The sequence below is a fragment of the Eleginops maclovinus genome, chromosome 7 (genome assembly GCF_036324505.1).
Source record: "Eleginops maclovinus isolate JMC-PN-2008 ecotype Puerto Natales chromosome 7, JC_Emac_rtc_rv5, whole genome shotgun sequence".
In the NCBI taxonomy this organism is placed as follows: domain Eukaryota; kingdom Metazoa; phylum Chordata; class Actinopteri; order Perciformes; family Eleginopidae; genus Eleginops; species Eleginops maclovinus.
In genome coordinates, this window is record NC_086355.1 from 5,042,584 (window position 1) to 5,064,263 (window position 21,680).

The 21,680-nt window shown below is 41.2% G+C and overlaps 1 protein-coding gene across 1 annotated transcript in view; it reads right to left on the reverse strand.

The window, feature by feature from the left end:
* Positions 1–21,680, reverse strand: part of man1a2 (mannosidase, alpha, class 1A, member 2) — a 100,034-nt gene that overhangs the window by 51,433 nt on the left and 26,921 nt on the right. Inside the window, 1 exon segment of the mRNA XM_063888042.1 lies at positions 15,332–15,428. Within this exon segment, the coding sequence (XP_063744112.1) occupies positions 15,332–15,428 (97 nt within the window).

The window sequence follows — 21,680 nt, forward strand, 5'->3', positions numbered from 1 at the left end:
AATCAAAAATGGTCCTTCACTCTAATACCACAATCGTATCGCAATTGCAAGATCAATAACAAATAAAACACAATTTGTTATTTTTCAGATCATGCTGATCATGATTTTTTTCTTACACACTTATTCCCTTCATATTTCAGATTCTCCCACTCTCTCTCTCTCATGAAATGTCACTATTTTCTTTCTCCCCACTCCTCTTTGGCTGTATAAAGAATGAGAAATAGACACCATATGCTGGGATGCTTCATTAAGTTACAGCTGGGCAGAAAATCACTCCTCTCCTCTTCCTAACCATATATCCAATGCTTTCAGTATCCCCAGCAGAGCACGAGCAGAACGGTGTGAAGTACGAACCAGATACAATAAGATGGTGGAGGAAAATACAGAGAAGAACACTGCACTAGAAGTAGGAAGACGACAACAAAGAAAGGAAACAGAGTAGCAAGGCACGGCTAGCAAAGAGACGAGGAGCTAAAGAAATATAATGAAGCAAAAACAGGAATGCTAACGTTCATGTTAGTGGTTTACAAAATCATATGTACTCCAGATTTGTCTACGCCAATATCTCTCGATGCAAGCTCACTGTGCACGTTGAGGGGGTAGCTATACAAAGGAAAGCTAAAATTGCAGCAAAGACCCAATTGCCCTTGGAAAAAACACCCCAACTGCACTGAGCATGTGCAGTGCCCTCCAGGTTTGTATCTCCTGGATCCGGGTTAAGATTAATATTTGAACAGCCCCTTATATGATGCTAAACCTCCACCAACCTGATCTGTAAACAGTGGGAATCCCAGCATTGTTGTGCCTCAGCTAAACTGCGCTCCCCCTCAATTACAGTAATCTGAGCTCGACACAATTAGGTCAGTTTCTTTCAACAAAGATAAGAAATCAAGCAAGAGATAAAAGATAGAAATGCAGGGATCAAACATCAAAGGAGACATTATCGTGAAATTAAAACTTGACTCCATTTGTTGTTGTCAAGTTTAGGGTATCATTGACAGTATACCCTAAAAACGTGTGTCATTATGCATCTACAACACAGCTCCAAGTCAATACGATGTAGAAATACTGCAGTTGTGTATGCAAAATACAGTAACTGTTGATTCTCTACTATTGATCAATCGCTTCATAAACCCCTGGCAAAATATCACCGCTTTTTTGTGCACCAAAGAAATAAATGCAACTTATTGCCTCTTCATCGGGTGTTGGTTCTTATCACTGCTGTTCTTCCCATATTAATTCATCTTTTTAAATCATCCCAGCTGACTCCCTGGCATTGGGGCTGTTATCTCCTGATAATGCAGAGTTGTTCATGTTCTCCTCAGGCTTTGAATGTATCATCAGTATCCACGCCCTTGTGGTAGGGGATTAAAGCATCATAATTACAAAGAGAAAACATGCAGGTCAGTCAGTCCTTGTCCTTTGGCCTGGCCAGTTTAGTTTAATCCGTATTGTTTTCTACTTTCCTTTAGTTGGGCTGGTGCCAAACCACTCTCTAGTGATGGCTATCTGAGTGTTTTTATATCCCCATCAGAGAAGGGCTCCTGCTGAAGATAATACCATTTAATCCCCAAATTACCATTATGAATTAAAAGTCTTGCTAACAAAATCAATCATTAAATAAAGATATTCTCTTCTTTTAATGCAGCTGTTGTGACAATCAGGATTGTAACTTCAATTTATAAAAAATAAATAGTTAGTAGCAGTTGTTAGCATCTTTTGCTAGCTAACATTTAAGAACCAAATGCATGCAAACGTTATGTTACGATTATAAGGGCATAGGTTATATTGTCTTACTTCTACTTTGCTAACTGATGTAACATAAAACACGCTTTAATTTAATGCATAATTCATTTAATCCAAGAAGATAAAATATGCATGATAGATATATTGTGTTGGATTGGTGCTTGCTTGACATTTGAAATGTAATGTACGTAAACATGCTTGCTTTAACGTAAATCTAAAAGCATTAAGAAGCAAATCTCCTCTTTGAAATGTAAAATAATACAGCATGGTTTTCCAGGATCTCATCAGATCATCTTAATCCCTCTCTCCTGCTGTTCGTTGTATTTCTTTGGCTTCAGTCCACATTTACAACACGCCAGTGGCACTGCCCCAAATCCTTCTCAGTTTCATATCACCAGCAGTGTGTCCTGCTAGAGTTCCTGAGCCTCCCCACTACCCCTTCTTATCTGAGAGTCCGCTGGAAAGCAGAGTCTGGCTCCATGCAGGAGCTGCAGCGTTATTATCCTCATAGACAGGGACCTCTAAATCACTCTAAAAATACTCCGCAGTCAGGCAGGCCGGCTGATAGCAGGATGCCCGGCCCGCCTGCCGGATCCTGACAGATCGGCCCGACTGTTGGTGGAGTGGAGCCCTCTCTGCTGCAACCCCCTCCCCCCCTCCCTTCTGTCACTTTCTTCACCCGCAGGTACGCTGCAGGCCGACCTAGCAATGTGACACCATTCAGGCAGAGATAGTCACACGTCAAACTTCTTCAGATAGAGAATCTTCCACTGATGTCAAGGTTTGGTGCAACCGCTCCTGAATGCAGTTCGTCCTCTGTCTTCAGGACGATGATCAGCACAAATGAAAATGTGACAAAAAATTAGGGAACGGTATTTTTCCAGTAGTTTTAGAGACCCTACTTATCTTTTATTTTCTCAACTGCATTATTTTGTTCTTGCGAGCAAAGCTGACAATAAACAAAAACACTCTCTGTTATTACAGCTGAGATCTGAGATATAATCCCAGGATGTAGTGTTTTATCCCTCACGGTTTATAGGTTTAAGCCTAAAAGACTACAGCACACAAAAAAGGGAGGACTGAAAGTAAATCTGATTAAGTATTTAAGATGAGATGCAACTTAAAAGGGAAAGAAAGCAAAGCATATTCATATCATCCATAGTTCTGCTGAATTTAGCTCTTCTTTTCTCCCATTTATTACCCAATTCATACCATGTTATTTTGGCTAATCTTAGGCTTGTCAAATAAGCAAATTCAATTTAAAAGTCAAGCAAAATCTATCCTTGGGAATAACTGCGAATAACTTGTTAAAACAATATAAATAACCACTTTGTGTTTCATCCTTCTATTAGTATTCACCCTATCTAGCTGTTACACATTACCCAGCCTCTCAACATCCCCAATGTTTGATTTCAGCTGCAGCTTCAAAGCAGAAGGGAATCTTAATTTGCAGTTTTCTTGAGTTTCAGACTCTGATGTTGGTTTTGTTTTCCCAACCTTGAGAAGTTCAGCTCGCTTTAATGTTTGGAAATAACCTTGTGATCACACCTCTGCTAATCGCACCCTCTCTGCTCCATCTTTTCATCTGCCTCTCCTTTTCTTCCTTCTTGCTAACCATCTGTTTGTTCTCATTTATCACCGTTAGTTGTTTCTAATCTTTCTGCTATTCTCTATTCAAACCCTGGTGCACAAACACTCCTTTCACCTTTTGTATGTGCATTCTTTGTTGCTCTGTATTCTCCCATTGCTGGATCTTTTCTCCCCTGGCTAGACTGTGCCTTTACCGGTCTTCAGTAGTCATATCTGCGCTCTTATTGTTCCACCGTCCTTGTAAACACAACACTGTCGGTTTCCACCATCATCCATGCATCTGATTGCCTTCAGCCCTTTCATCCAATAACGCTAAATTGGCACTCCCCAAAAGGTGGAATTAGGGGTGCCAGGCATGGCTGCTTATCAGAGACAAATTGGCCAGGATGAGGTTTATTTATTGGGGGAATTATCGCCACTGCCTCAGCTAAAACATCCTCTATTTACAGATACACTCCTTTTTCCTTTGATTGAACTCACACCACACACACCTTCTTCCTACTCCCTCACACTCTCCGACTTCCTCTATGCATTTATCACAACCTAACACACCCTCTCCTGCACCATCTCTCCCACTGTTCGGGTTTCATTAGACGCCACAGCTCTCTGGTATGAAATGCACACGAGGCAGGAAAACGTGATGTCATTATTCCCTCTTCAGTCTTGTACGCTGTCAGGTGCGGGGAATGGAGAGTTCAGGTGTGTGTGAATTTGTCCGAGGAGATGGTGATGTATGTGTGTTTGGTCTACACATGTTGCACTATGTCATTTGTTATTTGTGCTCGAAGTTGATGTGTGTGTTTCGTCTTGCCTGGTGTGTGAGTGAGGAAGAGAGAAAGCGTGTTCCTCAGCAGGATGATATTCAGACGCCTGGCAGGAGGGAAACATTTCTCTTGGCAAAAATACTGATTTCCAGATCTTTCTCCTGATTCACTTTTCCAGTATCTCTCTCGGATTTTTCTTTCAACACACTCCTCCATCCCATCTGGGGGTTACTGTTGAGCAATGCCCTCTACCCAACCTCTTGCACCGGCCTCTCCAACATTGACTACTCGACATGATATGCTGGACCAGATTAAACAGGACATTGTATTTTGCAAAAGACACTGCTTTTGATTTCTTGTTTGTACTGTGACTGACCGAAATTACATTTTGTCCACCTCCATTTTATTGGAAATCATCATCAACACAAATGTACATCTCATAAACTGAGCAAATAAAACACAACGATTAGACTACATACCCCTAAAGGCAAGAAAGAAAATACAATATTGAGTCATTTAGGTGAAGTGTTTATTTAAATTGATTTGACTTTAGGAAACCAACCTTGACATTTGGATATGAAACGGTGTTCATTATCCTCTACACATCAGCTGCCTTGTTTCTCTGCCAACTCAGCTGCTAAAGACTGTTGCTAACAATGAAGTCTGATGGACAACTTTGTAAAACAGACTTTTTTTGGTATGTGTGAGTAAACTTAATCAGGTGACAAGACCAGCTATCATATATCAGTCGGGCTCAACTTTATCCGGAGAACCTTTTAACCTTTGTTGATGAAAGTAACACTTAGCTGTCACAGTCTGCTGCACAGTTTTCTATAAATGGTATCCCAAGCTTCTCCTCCTGTGTTGCTGCGGGTCCACCGTGGCATTTCAGCCCATTTTGTACTGAGCCAAGCAGCGATAAATAGAGCCAACCCCAGGCCAATTCAGACCAGTCTGGCTGGCAGAGGACAACTGGTTACCAACTTATTTGGCATCAGACCCAAACATCTGCTGCTTTCTTTTCCTTTTTTTAGCTGGTCAGACCGGACCGGGCTCCCTGAATAAACCCCAGTCTGAGTGCCTGTCTGCAGGCCCCGTGCCAAAGGGTCTCAATCTGCGCTGCATTACTGTACAGTCATTAGATGTCATTCACTTCTATGTACGAGGCAAAGGAAACATAGCTTTGTAACTGTGACACGTGCAGCTTGTGTTGAAGCTATGATTAAGGATTATTAGATTTTGTAAAATGGGTTTTAGCATCAAAAAAGTTCCACTTAAGTTTTGAATTTCATCACTACATGTGTCAGTAGGACTACTTTATATTCAATATATCCAACTGAATGCCAGTGCTATAGACCAATCTGGGATTACACTGCCTCAAACAGATGGCTCCACAGGGTGTATGGACTACGTATAAACCCCTATCATACTCATGCAACAGATGTACAGGGAGGCATACCGTGCGTCCTCTATGGTAATAGAGTTATTCATGATATAGTCTTCCTCAGATAGATACAGGTTTATAAATAATTCCAATACCGTTACCTCATAAAATAAAGATGTGGCACCTTTGAACAATGACTACGAAGGTTGCAACAAAGAACAGAACTGCATTCCGGCAGTATTGGATTACCGATTTTTTTGCAATCTGTGTAATGAGTCACCTTGAATCATCAGTACAGAGGGCATTGATATTGTGACGGTATGATAGAATATTTTCTTCTTCTTCTTCTTTTAGTTTGAGCACTGTTCTAGGGGAAAATAATTAAAAAAAGAAGATATAAAAATATATTGTTAATGGGGATTTCATCAGGGTGCCATTCGTTGAAAAGCATGAACTGCTTCAAAGAAAAGTAGTTCCCCACAAAAGGAAGACAGAAAGAAGGAATTCTGCAAAGCTTATATTTCATGATGAGCTCCTCCTCCTCCTCACCTTTTCATGAAAGAGAAAACCCAAAAAAGCCATTAAAATGATCCATCTGCCCAATTCTGTCAGAGAATGTGAATGCTTTGAGCTGGTAACTAGGGAAGTAATTGCCCCTCTTGTTTCCTTTTGTACACTCTGTGTTACTGCGACCTAGACTTTGAAATGTCCAATTTGTGCTCCCCTCACATGCAGCGGGCGGCCTAGATTAAAATATCTAGTGCAAGATCATAAAACTAAGTCTATGTAGCCGACAGATTAATATAGAGTAACATGATCAAAGTCATTTGGGAGAAACAGTGAACTTTGGTCAAGATGTAGAGTGTGAGTGATGGAGTGGAGGTGAGGAGGTGAGGGTTAATGACGCACCGGCTGAGCCAGAGAAAGGTCAGTAAATCCTTCAAAATCCAACAGTTTAATACAGAACGCTGATTGCATCAATTAATCACGGTCAAAACCCTTTCACATGTTAATAACCAGGGTGAAAAATGAATCGGTGTTGTACTCTACCAGTGTAAAGGCAGATTGATGAAGTTCACCCGTGTAACATATTTATTACACTACTTTTTTCTGGGTTTTAGTTTGGGCACGAAAGTCCCATCCGCTCTTTCTTTTCCCTTTTGCTGGTATTTATTGTTTGTAACTTTACTTGCTTAGTTTCTTCTTCCTTCTCCTTCCCACAGTCTCCTCCATTATCACATTAATTCAAAAATAACACTTTTCCGCTTTGCAGTCGATTTGTCCTTTCCAAATCAACTAAAAACAATATCGGTAAGAAAACTGTTAAACTTAGGCACTATGTAATCTGTAAAGGAAAGAAAACCATTTCTGAAAAATGTATAAAAGCTATTTGATAATATTTCATTAAATGCTGGTGAGGAATGTGGTTGAAGAAGTTGCACACTGAGTCATTAGCTTTAGTCTGGCTATCTATCGCTCCATCCATCCATCCATTCATCCATTTTGCTGTCAGCCAATCCAGTTGATCAGGTGAAACCCTGTTAGAGAGCAAGAACATTATAAAACTTTTAACCCACTAGAAGCCTATTCCCAATCACCATTTTCATTATAACCCAGTGAAATGAACCTGAAAATAGGTAGATGTTCGTTCTTCTCTAATTCTATTTCTATTGGCATCGCATCGACCAAGTGATGAAGGGAACTCCTCTTCCACAGCGTTTCACTCCAACCAAAGCACGGCTCAGCTCCCTTGAGTGTGTAACAGGCTTGGTATGTCAATATTAATAGAAACCCTAAAACAATCAGAGATATGCAGAGCTGCATTGTGGGTAATGGTTTCACAGGGACTTATCCAATTATTTAGTGGCACTACTTTGTAGACACAGCCTTTGTTAGGATCTGGCACATAGACTGTGAACAACTAGAAAAACTAAAGACTGGGTATGAACTTACAAGGTAATGTTTTTCACAAACCCTTTTCTCTCAGTTTGAAGAGCTTATGCACATTCCTGCCGGACTCAGCAGCAGGCAAATCCTCCTGTTTCCTCCTGTCCAATTTGGCAACGGCAGCACTGTTGAAAGTTTAATCTGAAGGCAAAGAGGGGAATGAGGGAGGGCCAAGTCCACGAGTACTGAAGGAAAATTTGACGTCTTGTTGGGACCAGAATTCATTTCTCACCTTAGTCTTTCCTTGCACTGCAAATGTGCCAACCAAAGTCTGCATGGACAGAAATAATGCAGAAGCCTAACCCACACATATTGGAGATATACCAATTACAGCTAACAGGAGAAAAGGAGGCCTGAGCTTGCCTCAGATCATGCTGATAACTGTCCAGCACACTAAGTTTCAGATATTCTTGCTCTAATGTGAAGGTTATCTTTGTGCAAACTTTCATTATGACGAATAATTCTAAAGCATCCTGGATAAAACCTTGTTATCAGTGTGTTTACTGACAGAGAGTTCTCAGACATAATGTGACGGCTCTTTTATACGAGTACCCTTCACTACAGGGACAACGTTGTCCATCTCAATCCTTTATTCCCATGTCTTCTTCATAGTCCATCAACTTGAAGATATCACTATTTTTGAAAAGGACTTTAATTCGTTTTCAACCTTTACTCAGTTTAACATCATTACACCACTCTGGGTTATCACACTCGTGTATTCTGGCTTCAAATGCATATTTAGGCCGTTATTTGAGAGTTTTCATTGTTGAATAAGCCGTAAATGTAAAAAAGTCAACAGAAGACCAAGATCCCAACCGACTCAGAGAGTAAACATTAATTAGCTATAGCTAGATAAAGAGGATAAAATCTGCAAAGTCACTTAAGCTAATCGCCTCAGACTGCTTCACAATCTGTCCAACGTATGACTTCCTCTCTCCTCACACACTTTATTTGGAAGAGTGGGAAAAAACACAACCTTTAACGGGAAAGAAATGTTGTAAAATCAATTATCAAAAGAAATTTCAGCTCCATACGTGCAGGGCTTAGAAAGAAAATCTTGGCAAGCATGGCAACAGTAACTAAGGTCCAATTAAACACCATCCTTCTCTGGTACATACAGCAGCGTCGGGCCCTCAGGCAGTCTTTTTAAAGTGATCATCTGCGAACCCTATCACCCCACTTCAACCCCTGACTCCCACACTCATGAACACATCCGAGTCTGCACCTCGGGCGGGGAAGAAGAAAAAGGGCAAAACGCTCGATGTGCGGTCCCTTCAAGGGTGTCATCCTTTTTAGTTCAGCAGCGTGTCGCTTTATATTTCATCCAACGAGGGCAATCATTGAACTCATTAAGTCAATACTAAACAGGGAAACTAAATGTTGCCATTAGTTGCACAAACGTTCATTTGTGTAATGGGAGATTTGAATCAGGCGTTGATGGAGGAGCCGTGGCTATGATCATGGAAGAGATAACCAAATGATCTTCGGGTGGAGTTAAAGTCCATCAAGCCAACATCCCTACAGGTGGTCGGTAAAGTCAAATCAGAGATTTTGGAGGGACGCAATTCTTTCTGGAAACACAAAACCTTAACCTGAACTTAACAGTTCTGCTGTGGCTGCCACCCAACGGAGACATCCAAAGAAACGTCTCCGTTGGGTGACAGCCACAGCAGAACTGGTCACTGACTCAAAAGAGGCGTCTTCAATGTGTAATACTAACCCTGCCGATGTCTCCTTTTATGCTCTTTATTTCTAAACTCCCTTTAGCATTACAGAAAAAAAAGCACTAGTCCTTACTGGAATCAACAGCTATAAAAAAAAGACTTTAATGGAACTGCAAAGTGCTTTGGATAAAAGCATCCAGCTGACAGCGGTAATCATAAAGTTTGGGATAATGACTGGAGAGTACTCTAGGGGTACTGTCTGCAGGTTATTTAACTTCTTGCTATGCAATCAATTCATCCTGGCAGTGCACATAGTGAGCACTTCATTTCAGTATGGACAAACATGCTGGAGCTTGAGACAATTGTCACATTGTAGCTTTCAAAATGTCCCTGTTTTGTTGGTTGGCATAGAAGCAGATCAACCCCCCAGTGCAGACTAGAAATCAACTATTCCCGTCCGTTTCACTCAGTCTTACGCTCTCTTTCCTCCATAACAGAGTCTGAATGCTCGGGAATAATACTTTTCCAGCTTGTAAGGAGCTTCAAAAGGGGGCAATGAACAGACCATGCAAACTGAGACCAACATAATGACCCAGCTGAGGCCACAGATATCACGGAGACATGAGTGGACATGAAGGCAGTGATTGGGTTTCATATTCTGTGCAGCCTGTTGGGATGTTGTTCAGCTGAGCGCCAGAGAAAAAGCCCACAATACACATTATGTGCCAAATGAACCAAAATGAACCAATTTGGCTACTGTCCAGTGGACAGACGACAAATATCACTGACATAGCCCTCAGAGAGTATGAAGTAGCGCAAGTGATTTGATCATGTATTAGGTATTGCAATTGTGCAGAACTCCAATTTATCATGAGTGAGTTGTTTTCCACTTTTAAGACCAGACGGAAAGTACATGTCGGAAAAAGAAAGGTATAATATGCCACTCGATTTGGACCCTGATTATTCTAGACCATTGTAGAAAAACATAGATTTGTTATTCCTATTTTATTGCTGTTCACATGTGAGCATTGCCATAAAGTCCCTATGCAATGAACTGTTTCTCTCCGACCACATGACCTAGATGCTGGGTAAAGAGTAAAGCTTCATGTCTGTAAGCTATGTGAGCGGACTCCTGACTTCATGGTTATCAAGACTTCCACATGTACCCTGCACTGATTATGCAAGAAGGAACGACTCTCCAATAGCTTCACAGAAGATTACACACAAAAGGGGCTATCGATTAGAAAAGCTGGGAATCAAAGCAGTATTTAATCTGGTATTGTGGTTTCATGGACTCCTTGATGAGGCAAACAGAATCTCTATTGAGCGACCTCCCTTCATCAGTATGGTAAAGTGTTAACTGTTCCAGCAGTGGGCCAACGGTGGGGCCAGGTGTTCAGAGCTCATTGCAGTTTCACATATCTGCATTGCTTCCGACCTAACAGGCCTCTAGCAGAAGCCTGAGGCGGTTTATAATATCATTTACTGTGAGCACTTCAAACTGCCCGTGGGAGAAAGCCATGGAGTGAGAGATTCTCCACTTGCAAGTTTATATTAAAATCATCATAATGAAAGCGTTCAGGGCAGGCTCAGACGCACTAGGGGATTCCTTTGTATGCAGACAAAATAACTGAAATAGCCTCAATAACTTCAATAACACAGCTAAATTAACTACAAAGAGAGACACAACTCTGAAACACTCCTGGTCTTCAACATTTGAGCCACCAACCACTGAATAATATCAAGTTGAGCCAAACTATCCTGTTGTTTGAATCTTATTTTGGTTTATTAAATGTAGGGTTATTATCATTACCGATGAATCCTTTAAATAAACATCTAATTGTTAGTCTCAAAGTATTCAACTACTATATACAATAGAGAAGAGAAGAACATTTAAGAAGCCACATCATTTAAATTAATATCCTTAACGTTGATTAATACATTTGAAGACTTCAGGAGGGATCCAGAACCACATCTGGATGCTGTTAAAAGGCCTAAACTACGGGAGCCCTGACAAATAGGAGAACTCTCAGCTGTGTACACTCTCTGACCACAGAAAGGCAGAGTGACATCGCTGAGGACAAACACTAGCATTGAAATCCTCATCAATGTAAAGTGACCCCTGAGAGCGCTTTCCTGCAGACACGGAGTATTTTGTTTAAAGATCAGAGATAGCGCCGTCCATCTCGGATAAACGAGGCGACGTCAGCTGCCTGCTCTGATTGACCCTCAGCCTCAATACAGGTCAAACGCTTTCAGGCTGAATCAATGGGGGCTGATGGTCCCCATTCAATTACCCATGGGTGTTATTACCCTGTGTGTGTTTGTGTGTCCAACAGAGAGATAAATAAAGTAGTCGATCATCTAACTGGACAGGCTACCTGCTGAGGACAGAGATATTATGATCAAAGCAACAAAAAGCAGTCAGGCAAAGGTCAGTGTGAGAGGGGGGGTTAGTTCAGATGTGTGGTTATTAAAGAGGAAACTAAGGTTTGGTTTCATTATCGGTTCATCTGCTTGTTCTTCTCCTTTTGTTTAAAGGGACGCTTTCATATTTCTAAATTTGTCCGACCAACAGTTTAAGTGAGACATTTAATTAACAATCATTTACAGTTACAAAGACAAGCTGCAAATACACACACTCACAGAAACGATCAAGAGTTTATCCAAAAAGTTGTGAAACTCTGCAGTTCTTTAGTTTACACAGTAGCACACACAAAATACCAGTACTGCATGTTACATGCCATCTGCATACAAATACATGTCGCAAACTTTTAGAACGCTCAGACATCATTTCATGTACGTCGGTGCTTTTATTTGCATTTATAAATAACATTAATAAACATGAAACAGTAAAAACCTGTATTCTCAAACTGCTGGTAGACGTGTCTGTCTAACCTGAGCTGTATGATATGCCATAAACAATATCAGATGAATAGACAGTCACCAAACAGCTTAAAAGAAGCAGGGCGATATGTGTCTGTCATCCAATAGCAGTTGGACCGGGGATGTGTTATAAGAAAGTGTTTCGTAGAGTAAATTCATGCGCTATGGAAAACAACACCATTCGTTCACACGCTGTACGGTAACTTACACACCTTGAATGTGTTTTTTTTTCTCCCCAGCTTGAACTGCATTTCCTTTAACAGGCCGGGGTTATCCTGGTTTGAAACGCTTACCCTCGAGACAAAGGTTTTGTTTGTATCTGCACTCAAAATCGGCTCCACTCGTTCTCCACAGAAGGAATGAAGAAAAGAAGCAGAACAGAACAGGGCCAGGCAGTGAACTCCAGGTTATCGGAGCCCGGTGCCACAATGAGGGCCCCCGTCCTCTCGTTACCATTCTGGGCTCTCTCTTCTCCTCTTCTACTCTCTTTGGACAAATGAAGGCTGAGCTGAAAGGCGTAGAGCAGGCACAAACAGCTTTGCCCTTTGTGTCTTTAACAATTCCACAGAAGGGATGTTTAATGGAGGCAAACTGTACAGAAACTGCTGTGTTTGTGATGCTTGAGTCAAGCAGGGAGACTGCTCAACTCTAGCCTGAAAGGACAAGAGTGGGGTGCAGGAATGAGTCCTAAAACCTGGAAATGAGTTAGCATTTTACCACTTCAGGATCCCTCGTGTCATAGTCAGCGTTTAAAAAAAATTTGTTTTGGTAAGATGCCTGAAATATAATCTGTGGTTAATGTAAACTTAAGAGATTTGTTTTATGACATAAAATACGTCGGTAAATTCCCCACTAATGAAGGTCGGAGTTTTTTTGTGTCTGAAAAACTGAGGCTGCTAACAGGTGACTAAATGAGTTCGCATCGAGACCGTGATGTTGTTCATTTATAGCCGAACAATAGTTTTTGAATTCTGCAGAATGCATTAACACTTAAAATAATAAAGGAGATGCATAAGTATAATAAACGTCTGAACACAACTAATCTTGTTCTGTAAAATGTTCAAAAATCAAACCAAAAAAAAACAATACTTTTTGTCGAGTGAACCTTTGAGATGCTAACGTCAGTCAGTCTGCCGACAAAATATCTGATCAATGCACCTCTCTGTGATGAACCAGCAAACTAAAATCTTCCTGCAGTTTCTGAGGTGTGTGTCAAACTCATGGTAAAATGGGAATATGTGTTGGATTGCCTTTACCATCTCAGTCTATAGCAGTAGCGTCTCTCTAAACGACACAAACATCAAAGTGATTAAAATCCCCAATTCACAGATGATCAGCAATCCCCGTTTCAATCCAATCACTCAGACTGTGTGAGTGTGTGTGTCCCTTTGGAGCAAGCTGTCAACGCTCCTAATAGTTACAGTAACGCAGCAACACGGGTCTGCTGCATCTCCGATATACTGCTTTGGCTTTTCTGTGCCTGCCTTTCTCCCAAAGACACGCATGCACACACATAATCAATACAGCCAAGCTGTGTAGGAGGACAGCACACGCCTCATCCATAATGGAGGTCTGTTTGAGACGCTCTATTCTTTGCCTTGTGATTTGCTTACACACACACACACACACACACACACACACACACACACACACACACACACACACACACACACACACACACACACACACACACACACACACACACACACACACACACACACACACACACACACACACACACACACACACACACACACACACACACACACACACACACACACACACACACCAGATAAACAGGCAAGACACTGAAGAACAGCACTAAATGGAAACATACACACACATCATCTCTCCACCATTTAGCAGCGGCTCATAAAATAACACAGGTGCCTCCGGCCAATTTTCCAGACGGAACATTCCAATTTAACACAAAAACCTCATAAGCATGCATCCACATCCACACACACACACACACACACACACACACACACACACACACACACACACACACACACTAAACTGACACCAGACTAAACTAGCATAAATCTACATTCACATGTATAAATTCACGGTAAGCAAAGACCAATATAGGATTTTGAGCATGATTTTTCAGAATCAGTGCTTCTGTTGATATGTATAAAGCTGTAATTTAAATAGTAGTTCAAATAACTATCTCAATAATAAGAGAGGAATAATAAAAAAGCACAGGATGCCTGCAGCACACTAATCCCTTTTTATCCCTCTATTGCTCACCATGAAATTACTCACCATGTGTTTATTAGTATTATCTTTATGAAAGCTGGGGCTGTGGGCTCTATTTTCCCACCATCTTTATCCACTGTGACAGCTACACGACCACGGAGGAAGACATGCTATCGCCTGACAAGAGAATCGCGGGAGTAGGCCAAGGAGATGAGTCAGAGTCAAAATATAAAATGGATGTTTGGGGAGTATTGGTTGGGTGGTCACCAGAAAGAATGCTGGGAATAAGACAGTGGTGTATTGTTTGGAGGACAGTCTTCTTCTACACGTGATTTCAACTAAGCTATAGGGTATTGTAGGGTCCACTTTTACAATTTATTTTTACAATTAAAAACATTTCTCTATGTAAAACGTGTGACTCTCACAGAAAGTACAGTCCGGTGAGCTTGGAGGACAAGAGAAAATACGCTTGGGAAGAAAACTGATTTTAAAGCTATAGGGTATTCACAGCCTAGTTTTCTATACGATATAATAACTTTGAAAGCATGTGAGTGATTCTGTTTGCTTGTTTTTAATTCTCCCAGCTTTTGCAGTCCTGGTCTTGTTACCAGCGCTAACAGATGGCAGCTGCAGAGGCGGGTACACACCAACAGCCTCCAAAAAAACACAAATCACCGATGATGAGAGGCTGACCTCTCTTTGGGAGAAATGAGCGCTGCCAATGGCAAGGTTCCTTTCTCTCCAAACAGCAGTTTCCCTTATGACTGGACCTTGACGAAGACCTCACAAAGTATTTGTCCGCGTGCTGTCTAAAGCGATATCCAACATTTTACTAGGTAATAACTAGTGAAGTATACCAGTACATCATATGCATATTATTTTCTATAAGGACCGTAAGTGAAGTGTGTGTTCTCCTTGGGATTTCAGTGCGCTTGTGCTTCTGTCCGCAACCACTCTTCCCAAAGTGATATGCATCCTGCCAGATGCCTTATCATATAACCTTGTCCACAAGGGAATGGCAGGGTGCTTGAGTGTGTGTAAGTGTGTCCTAGTGTGAGAAAAGAAGGAGTGTGTGTGTGTGTTTAGAAATGCATGCAGCCAATTGTGATGTAACTGCCAATGGGCACAGAACGGTCTGTCTGGCTTACCAAAGATATTTGTGGAATGTCCTTTCTTGGCGAGGGGCTTCAGCTCGTTGTGACCCCAGCCATACTGCCTGTAGCTGTCCCATGCATGCTTCATCATCTGAAAAATCAAAAGACAACAAAACAACATGTGAGAAGATGTAAAGCCCGCGAGTGAGCAAAGTACAAGCCTACGGTCACACACACAGATCCTGTAACACATGATTAAACCTTCAGAATATTGCTTTGATGAAGACGTTAACATTTGCACAACTTTTTAGTTTACAGTGACATTTAATTAGGATTTTTGGTACAATTGGACTTTGATTTAACAGCTCCTGTCCCTGGAATCAGCAGGTGTCACTAAAAACAGTCAAGGCACCAACAGATTCCTAAACAGCAGAACAAACATTAAATATATAGCATTGTATCATCAAGAAGAACAAAGGCAGCCGTATGTGATTGGATATTCTTGACAAATTACCCAGATGATTCGAAGAGACATAATCCTTCAGACTGTTACTGTTGAGGTAGAAAGAGCTCCTTCATAAAGCCATTTGTTTGAATTATGGCCTTTGCTTGCTGTCAATATTAAATTAAGTGGCACCTCAGGGCAGAGCTATCAATTGATGAATTCATCAATTTATCAATGAACTGCTACATCTCTGGCATACTGATGTTAAAAACAGGTTAACTGAACAAAAGGAATGGCTTGACTTGAGACTTAAAAGGAAAGAAATCACTGTATTTCCCCCCCACCAAACACACACAGAATCACTGGGGGTGTATCAGGGTTGAAGCGATGGTATGACCTCAATTACTTTAATCTGAAACATGATGCTGCCTTATCAAAGGCATTTACAGCAAGTCTCTCCACTCACACAAATGTAGGTATAGAAATGAAACCATTCATCCCAGACTGAGAAAGCATGTTGCCTCCTCTTTTGTTAGAGTGCATTACTTTCTCTGTATCTGTAGACATTTGGCATCCGGATAGAACTAAATTATAATTTTTTCTACAAGGTTCGGGGGAAGCTGAGGATAAAGATTGTGTGCTGAGCCCTGACACGGAGGCTGATGCTGAAAAGAGGTGCTCCAGGGCAAACAGGGAAGACGACACGGGCGAGAAAAGGAAAAAGGGCCAGCTTTTAGTGCTGCTCTTTCAATTCCAGACCTTTTTTTCCCCTCCTACACAGCCCTTACTCAAGTGGCATCGACAAGCTTGGGAAAGTGCATTTCCTGTCTGTATGTCCGTGTCAATCTCTGTACGCTTCTACTGACGTCTGGAGATTTCCTTCTCTATATTATCTGTAGACCTGGCAGCTCTGCTATCTGTCCATCAGCCAATCTCTCTCTCCATCTCTCCATGCCTGTCAGTCAGACACAACATCTCTATGACCTGAATATGACCTGGATGATGGCAGTGGTGATAATGAGTATGAGTAGGGAAGCTTCACAGTTATTTTGATTCATTTTCATTGTTCCATCCACTCTAAAATGTGAAAAATACTTAGCTATTTTACTACGGCAAAGGGTATGACATTGTTGTGTTTTCACTGACCTCCAAATATCTCTAAAGGAAACAATGGTATTAATAAAGGCTGATGTATTAAAAGCAGAAACTGCTTACATACAGCCCCAGAAAAAAATAAGAGGCCACTTCAGCATGATCATGTTCTCTTGTTTTATTATTTACAGGTATGTCTTTGAGTTACGTTTTGTTTGATTATTATTGTATTCTATAAACTACTGAACATTTTTCTCTGTGTTGGAATTTAACAGACACTGGAATGGCTGCCATACATGTAGAGAGTGGTCTCTTCATTTATTCCAGAGCAGTCTATAGTTTTCCAGGAACATAAATGGTAGCAGGTCAAGCACCTTTGAGAGAACAAAAGCTTTTTCTGCATGCGTTGTCTTTAAATCTCCATATTATGAGTAAAGCAGCAATGACAAGTCGATCGCATCACTGTATGGCATACCAGGAAGTAGCAGATCAGTTGCCATAATGTGCCTGTTCCCCTTCCTGCCAGCATTGTCTCCCTGCCTAACTGCCTTCCTCTTTATGCCACCATGTGAGGCGCAGTGTCCAAATCCTCCTCGATGCTTTCCTCTCCTTGGAGCAGGCAGGCAGCCAAGCTAATAAAGACGAGGGCCAGGAGCATCTTTGTGTTCTTGGCCTCGTGGCTTTCCATGACGCACTACATGCACACACCAAGGATTATAAATCAAGTTAATACACACCATGACATGGACACTTAAGTGTTGGCCGGCTCCCTGTTATCTTTGTTGATTGGACGCTTCATCAAGTTTTGATTGGCCCAAATGCCAAGGACAGGTACAACAAGACAGGAGGCTGGACAATCGTTGACTAACTGCTTATTTAAAAGGACCTTGAGATACTAATTGGACATTAAGCAACAGATTTCTGTTATTGATTTTGACGAATAACTCGTGCCATCACTGCATCTTGGGAGCCAGAAGAAAAAGAGGTGGAAAATTGGTGGCTGGTTTATTTCACATTAGAACTGAACCTCATCAGTAATGATTGGAAAATTGGCAGCACAGAAAAAAACATTGGAGCCAAAACCATCATTTTGGTAAACTCTGACAGGGAAAGTTAACCTGCAATTAATATTTCCAACAGGAACACTTTATCAGTGACGCTGTGATAGCAAAAGTTCAGCAGCTGTGCCAAATTCCTAGAATTATCACCCAGCTTTATTTCAACAAACTATCTGCTGTTTAAGTGTCGCACCCTGCTGTGCGGTTAACCCTGGGCACAAAATCTGATGAATGATGCATCTTCTTGTTCAGCACTTTGAGACCATGAATAAATTACAGTGCTATCAAAATGTTACCCGAGACAAGCCTTTAACGGAGGAAATGAGCTGGAGAGGATGGTTCATGGTTCACTTTATGCCCGGGGAAAATACCTCAAAATATGACACTCACAGCAAGATAAACTTTCCAATAATATTTATTTCCAAAGGCTAAGCGATGTGGCTGGGTTTTCCCTAGCTTTACCAGATAAAGTATAGCAATTCAATATGTTGAATTAGCAAATTTGCAGTGTATATTAGCAAACATTTTAGGCAATAAATAAAAGGCACAGATTTTATCAATAAATTAGTGTGACTTCATCTAACCCAACAAGCAGATCGTTTACCCTGCCAAAAACGACTTCCCTGGTTTCCATTAAACTTGCTGTAAGGCTGTGGAGGAAGAAGAACCTATTATTACATTGCTTATTTTTCTCTCATGTAAACAACGATGGCTAAGGTCTGCGCTCTCAGAGAGCCCTTCTAGTTTTAAAGATTTCTACTATGTAATACTATTACATTCAATTACGTGTTAGCATAACCTGCATCCAGTGTAGGAGTCACTTGATATGCATTGATTTTGGTTTAGAGTCTGGAAAATGCCAAAGCCCACTCGCACCCAACTGCCTCTTTCCTATAACGCTGTCATTATGTTTCTACATACAGCAAACCCAAATCTACTACACACAAAATGACTTCCTTTGAAAAGGTTGTACGTTCAAGGGGACTGGGAAGAAAGATGTATATGCTCAGATCTGGTATTAATAGCCCATAAGATGATGAGGATAAACTGGCTTAAACCCCCCTACCCTGGACCAATGGACACAAAGACTCAAGGCTGTAAACCGTGAGAAAATTATAAGAGCGAACTCAAGATGGAGATGTATTTAGGCAAATGGTCTCCTGATATATATATATATATATATATATATATAGCAAAGTGAACATATTGGTAACATTTAATTGGACACTAATAGTAAATAATGTATTTATTTGACTATAATAATGAAATAGTAAAATACATGGTTGTATGCGACTCACTTTGAAGGAACTTGCTTTAATAAATGTTTTTAAAAAACTGGTAAATAAAACAACTTCCACGACACTGTGCAACTATCTCCAGTTGCATACAAGGAAAAGAAGTATTGTTGTTAAACTAAACTAAACGCTAATCCCTAGCCCCTATCTGCACCAGACCAGGAGGGGTATTGGCAGTTGGAGTTAGGGTCCTATAAACCATGTCCCATGCACATCATGTCAAAGTCCTTCCCTAGTGTTCACTTTCTGTCCCGCTGGCCTCTCCCTCTCACTCAGCTGTAACTCCCAGTGAGTCCCGGTCCTCTTGCCACTTAGCTCAATGTGGATTACTACATCTGCGCCTGAGAGCGTGACGGCAGCCAGCAGCTTGTGGTGGAGGATGAAGAGAGCCAGTTCAACCCGTACAGCGCTCCCAAGTTACACAGGCAGAGCGACGCAGTCTGTTCCTTTGCATGATTCATCATCTTTTCTGTGGCAGCTGCTTGGGAAAGCTGCGAGTCGCTGTCATCCTTTCCAGAAATATATACTATATTATACATTCTTAGGGCTCCAATATATTGTTGATTACCGAAAGCCTTGTATGGCCTTCGTTTGATTAACTTTACAATACATATGTGAATGTACATACCAAATAAGGATTTTCGTTGGCGTGGAAAACACAATAATCTCAATACCACAGGGTTACAGGGTTTTGAAAATGAATATTCTCGTTTACATAAAGACCGTTCATGTCCCAATTAATGTAGGAAAGCTACATTACGTCCTACAGCTGGGACCTTCAAATCACTTAGATTTTCATTATGTTTCCAACTACAGCCATGTTGTTAATACTGTTTAAAAGTGATGGCGTTGCTCCTTTCAACCGAAAACGTGGGTGTTTTTCTTTGGCATCTCTAGCCCCAGCCTTACAAACTGTTCGCTTGTTTGTTTGTGTAAAAATTCAGAAGCCGCGTGTTATAAACTGCACCCCCAAATAAGACGTGTATTCCTAATGCTTTGTAAGCCCAAAAAAAGGAACACAAACCCTAAACAATAACAACTTATCCCACTTCACTCAATCAGAGTCAGACCTCATTGATAATATGCTGTTTAAATGACCTGTTCCAAGGTTGGAATACTTTGATATCTGAAATAATAGTGGAATATGCATGTAAATGTAGTCAATGACATTTCCACAAGTAGCTATTTTAATCACTCTAAGGCCCCAACCAGCTTTGGTGTTTGGAAGCGACCCCAGAGTCATGCGCTGTCTCATTATCAATCGGTATCCTTTTCTTAATCAGTACACTGCACACACTGTTTAAACACACTCAAATTCCCATGTGGTGTCTGTGTCTAAGAACCATGAGATAACTTAATAAAGCATTCCTTTAGTCTTAGTCTGTACCCATCGCTCCGTCATCTCTTTCAACAGAAATCTGCTCATTTATGTTTCCCCCAGTCTCTATGTTGCCACGGTAAATGTTTAGTCACACATTTTATGCTCCAGCTAGCTTTGGATGAAACTGATAGACCCATCAGTGGTCCTGTGTTATCAAGATTTGAGGGAAATCTAAAACCACCCTCCTCTTTATTTCCTCACTGACTGACGAGCTTGAGAGTGAAAGGTGAAGCAACAAGGTGCTGGTTTTTTGGAAAGGAAAATGTTTCTCATTTGCTTTGTTGTTTGTTGACACACCAAAACATTTGTTTGCATGTCAATTTCATTGCTTCACTTGATTTATCAGTCTGCCAAAATGATGCAATAGCATGCCAGTGTTGGAGGTTTTGCAGGAATCTCTCGATGCTGAGGGCTGCCCCAAGGTCAATGACGACAAACTGACCTGTGGTAAACACAAGGCAAGCTTCAGTCAGTGCACAACAATCGTTTTACAACATATTCCAAAATGCTAAAACCTGTAATTGAAATTGTGCCTTAGTGCTTTCTTGCATGGCAATCTTTAATGTAACTTTCAGCAGAGGAAGGTTGCTCAGTCCATTAGGAGCTGTGACCTCCACAATGCCAACCAACTGTCTGCTTGCTGCCTGGTCTAGAAAAAAAGAACAATATGCCCCCAGCCATCTCTTTCCCAAAAGACCCGTCATGATTCATGCACCCTTATCCCTGATGTGCCACACACACACACACACACAGACACACAATGTACTGACACACATAACCACAGGGCAGTAAAATATTCATAAATCCCCTTCGAGCCAGCAGCACAGAGCAAGGCCATTACTTCTAGCATTGTTTGAAAAAAACGTTTTTAAATCAGCTTAGCTCCCGCAGAAGAGGCACACAGTGACACACATTTGGAGGTTTGGGGGAACTGAAGAGCCGAGCTGGAGTTATGTGCTGCTCTGAGTGACCTCCAGAGTCAGTTTGACAGATTTTTAGCACCCGTCCGCCTGCGTTCTTCTTTCTCATCTCCCTCAAACTCACCCCATGGAGGCTCCCTATCTGGCTTAACTGAAGGCCTTTCAGAAGATGCACGAGGGGAGTGAGAATGTGACGTCTGAATCACTTCTTG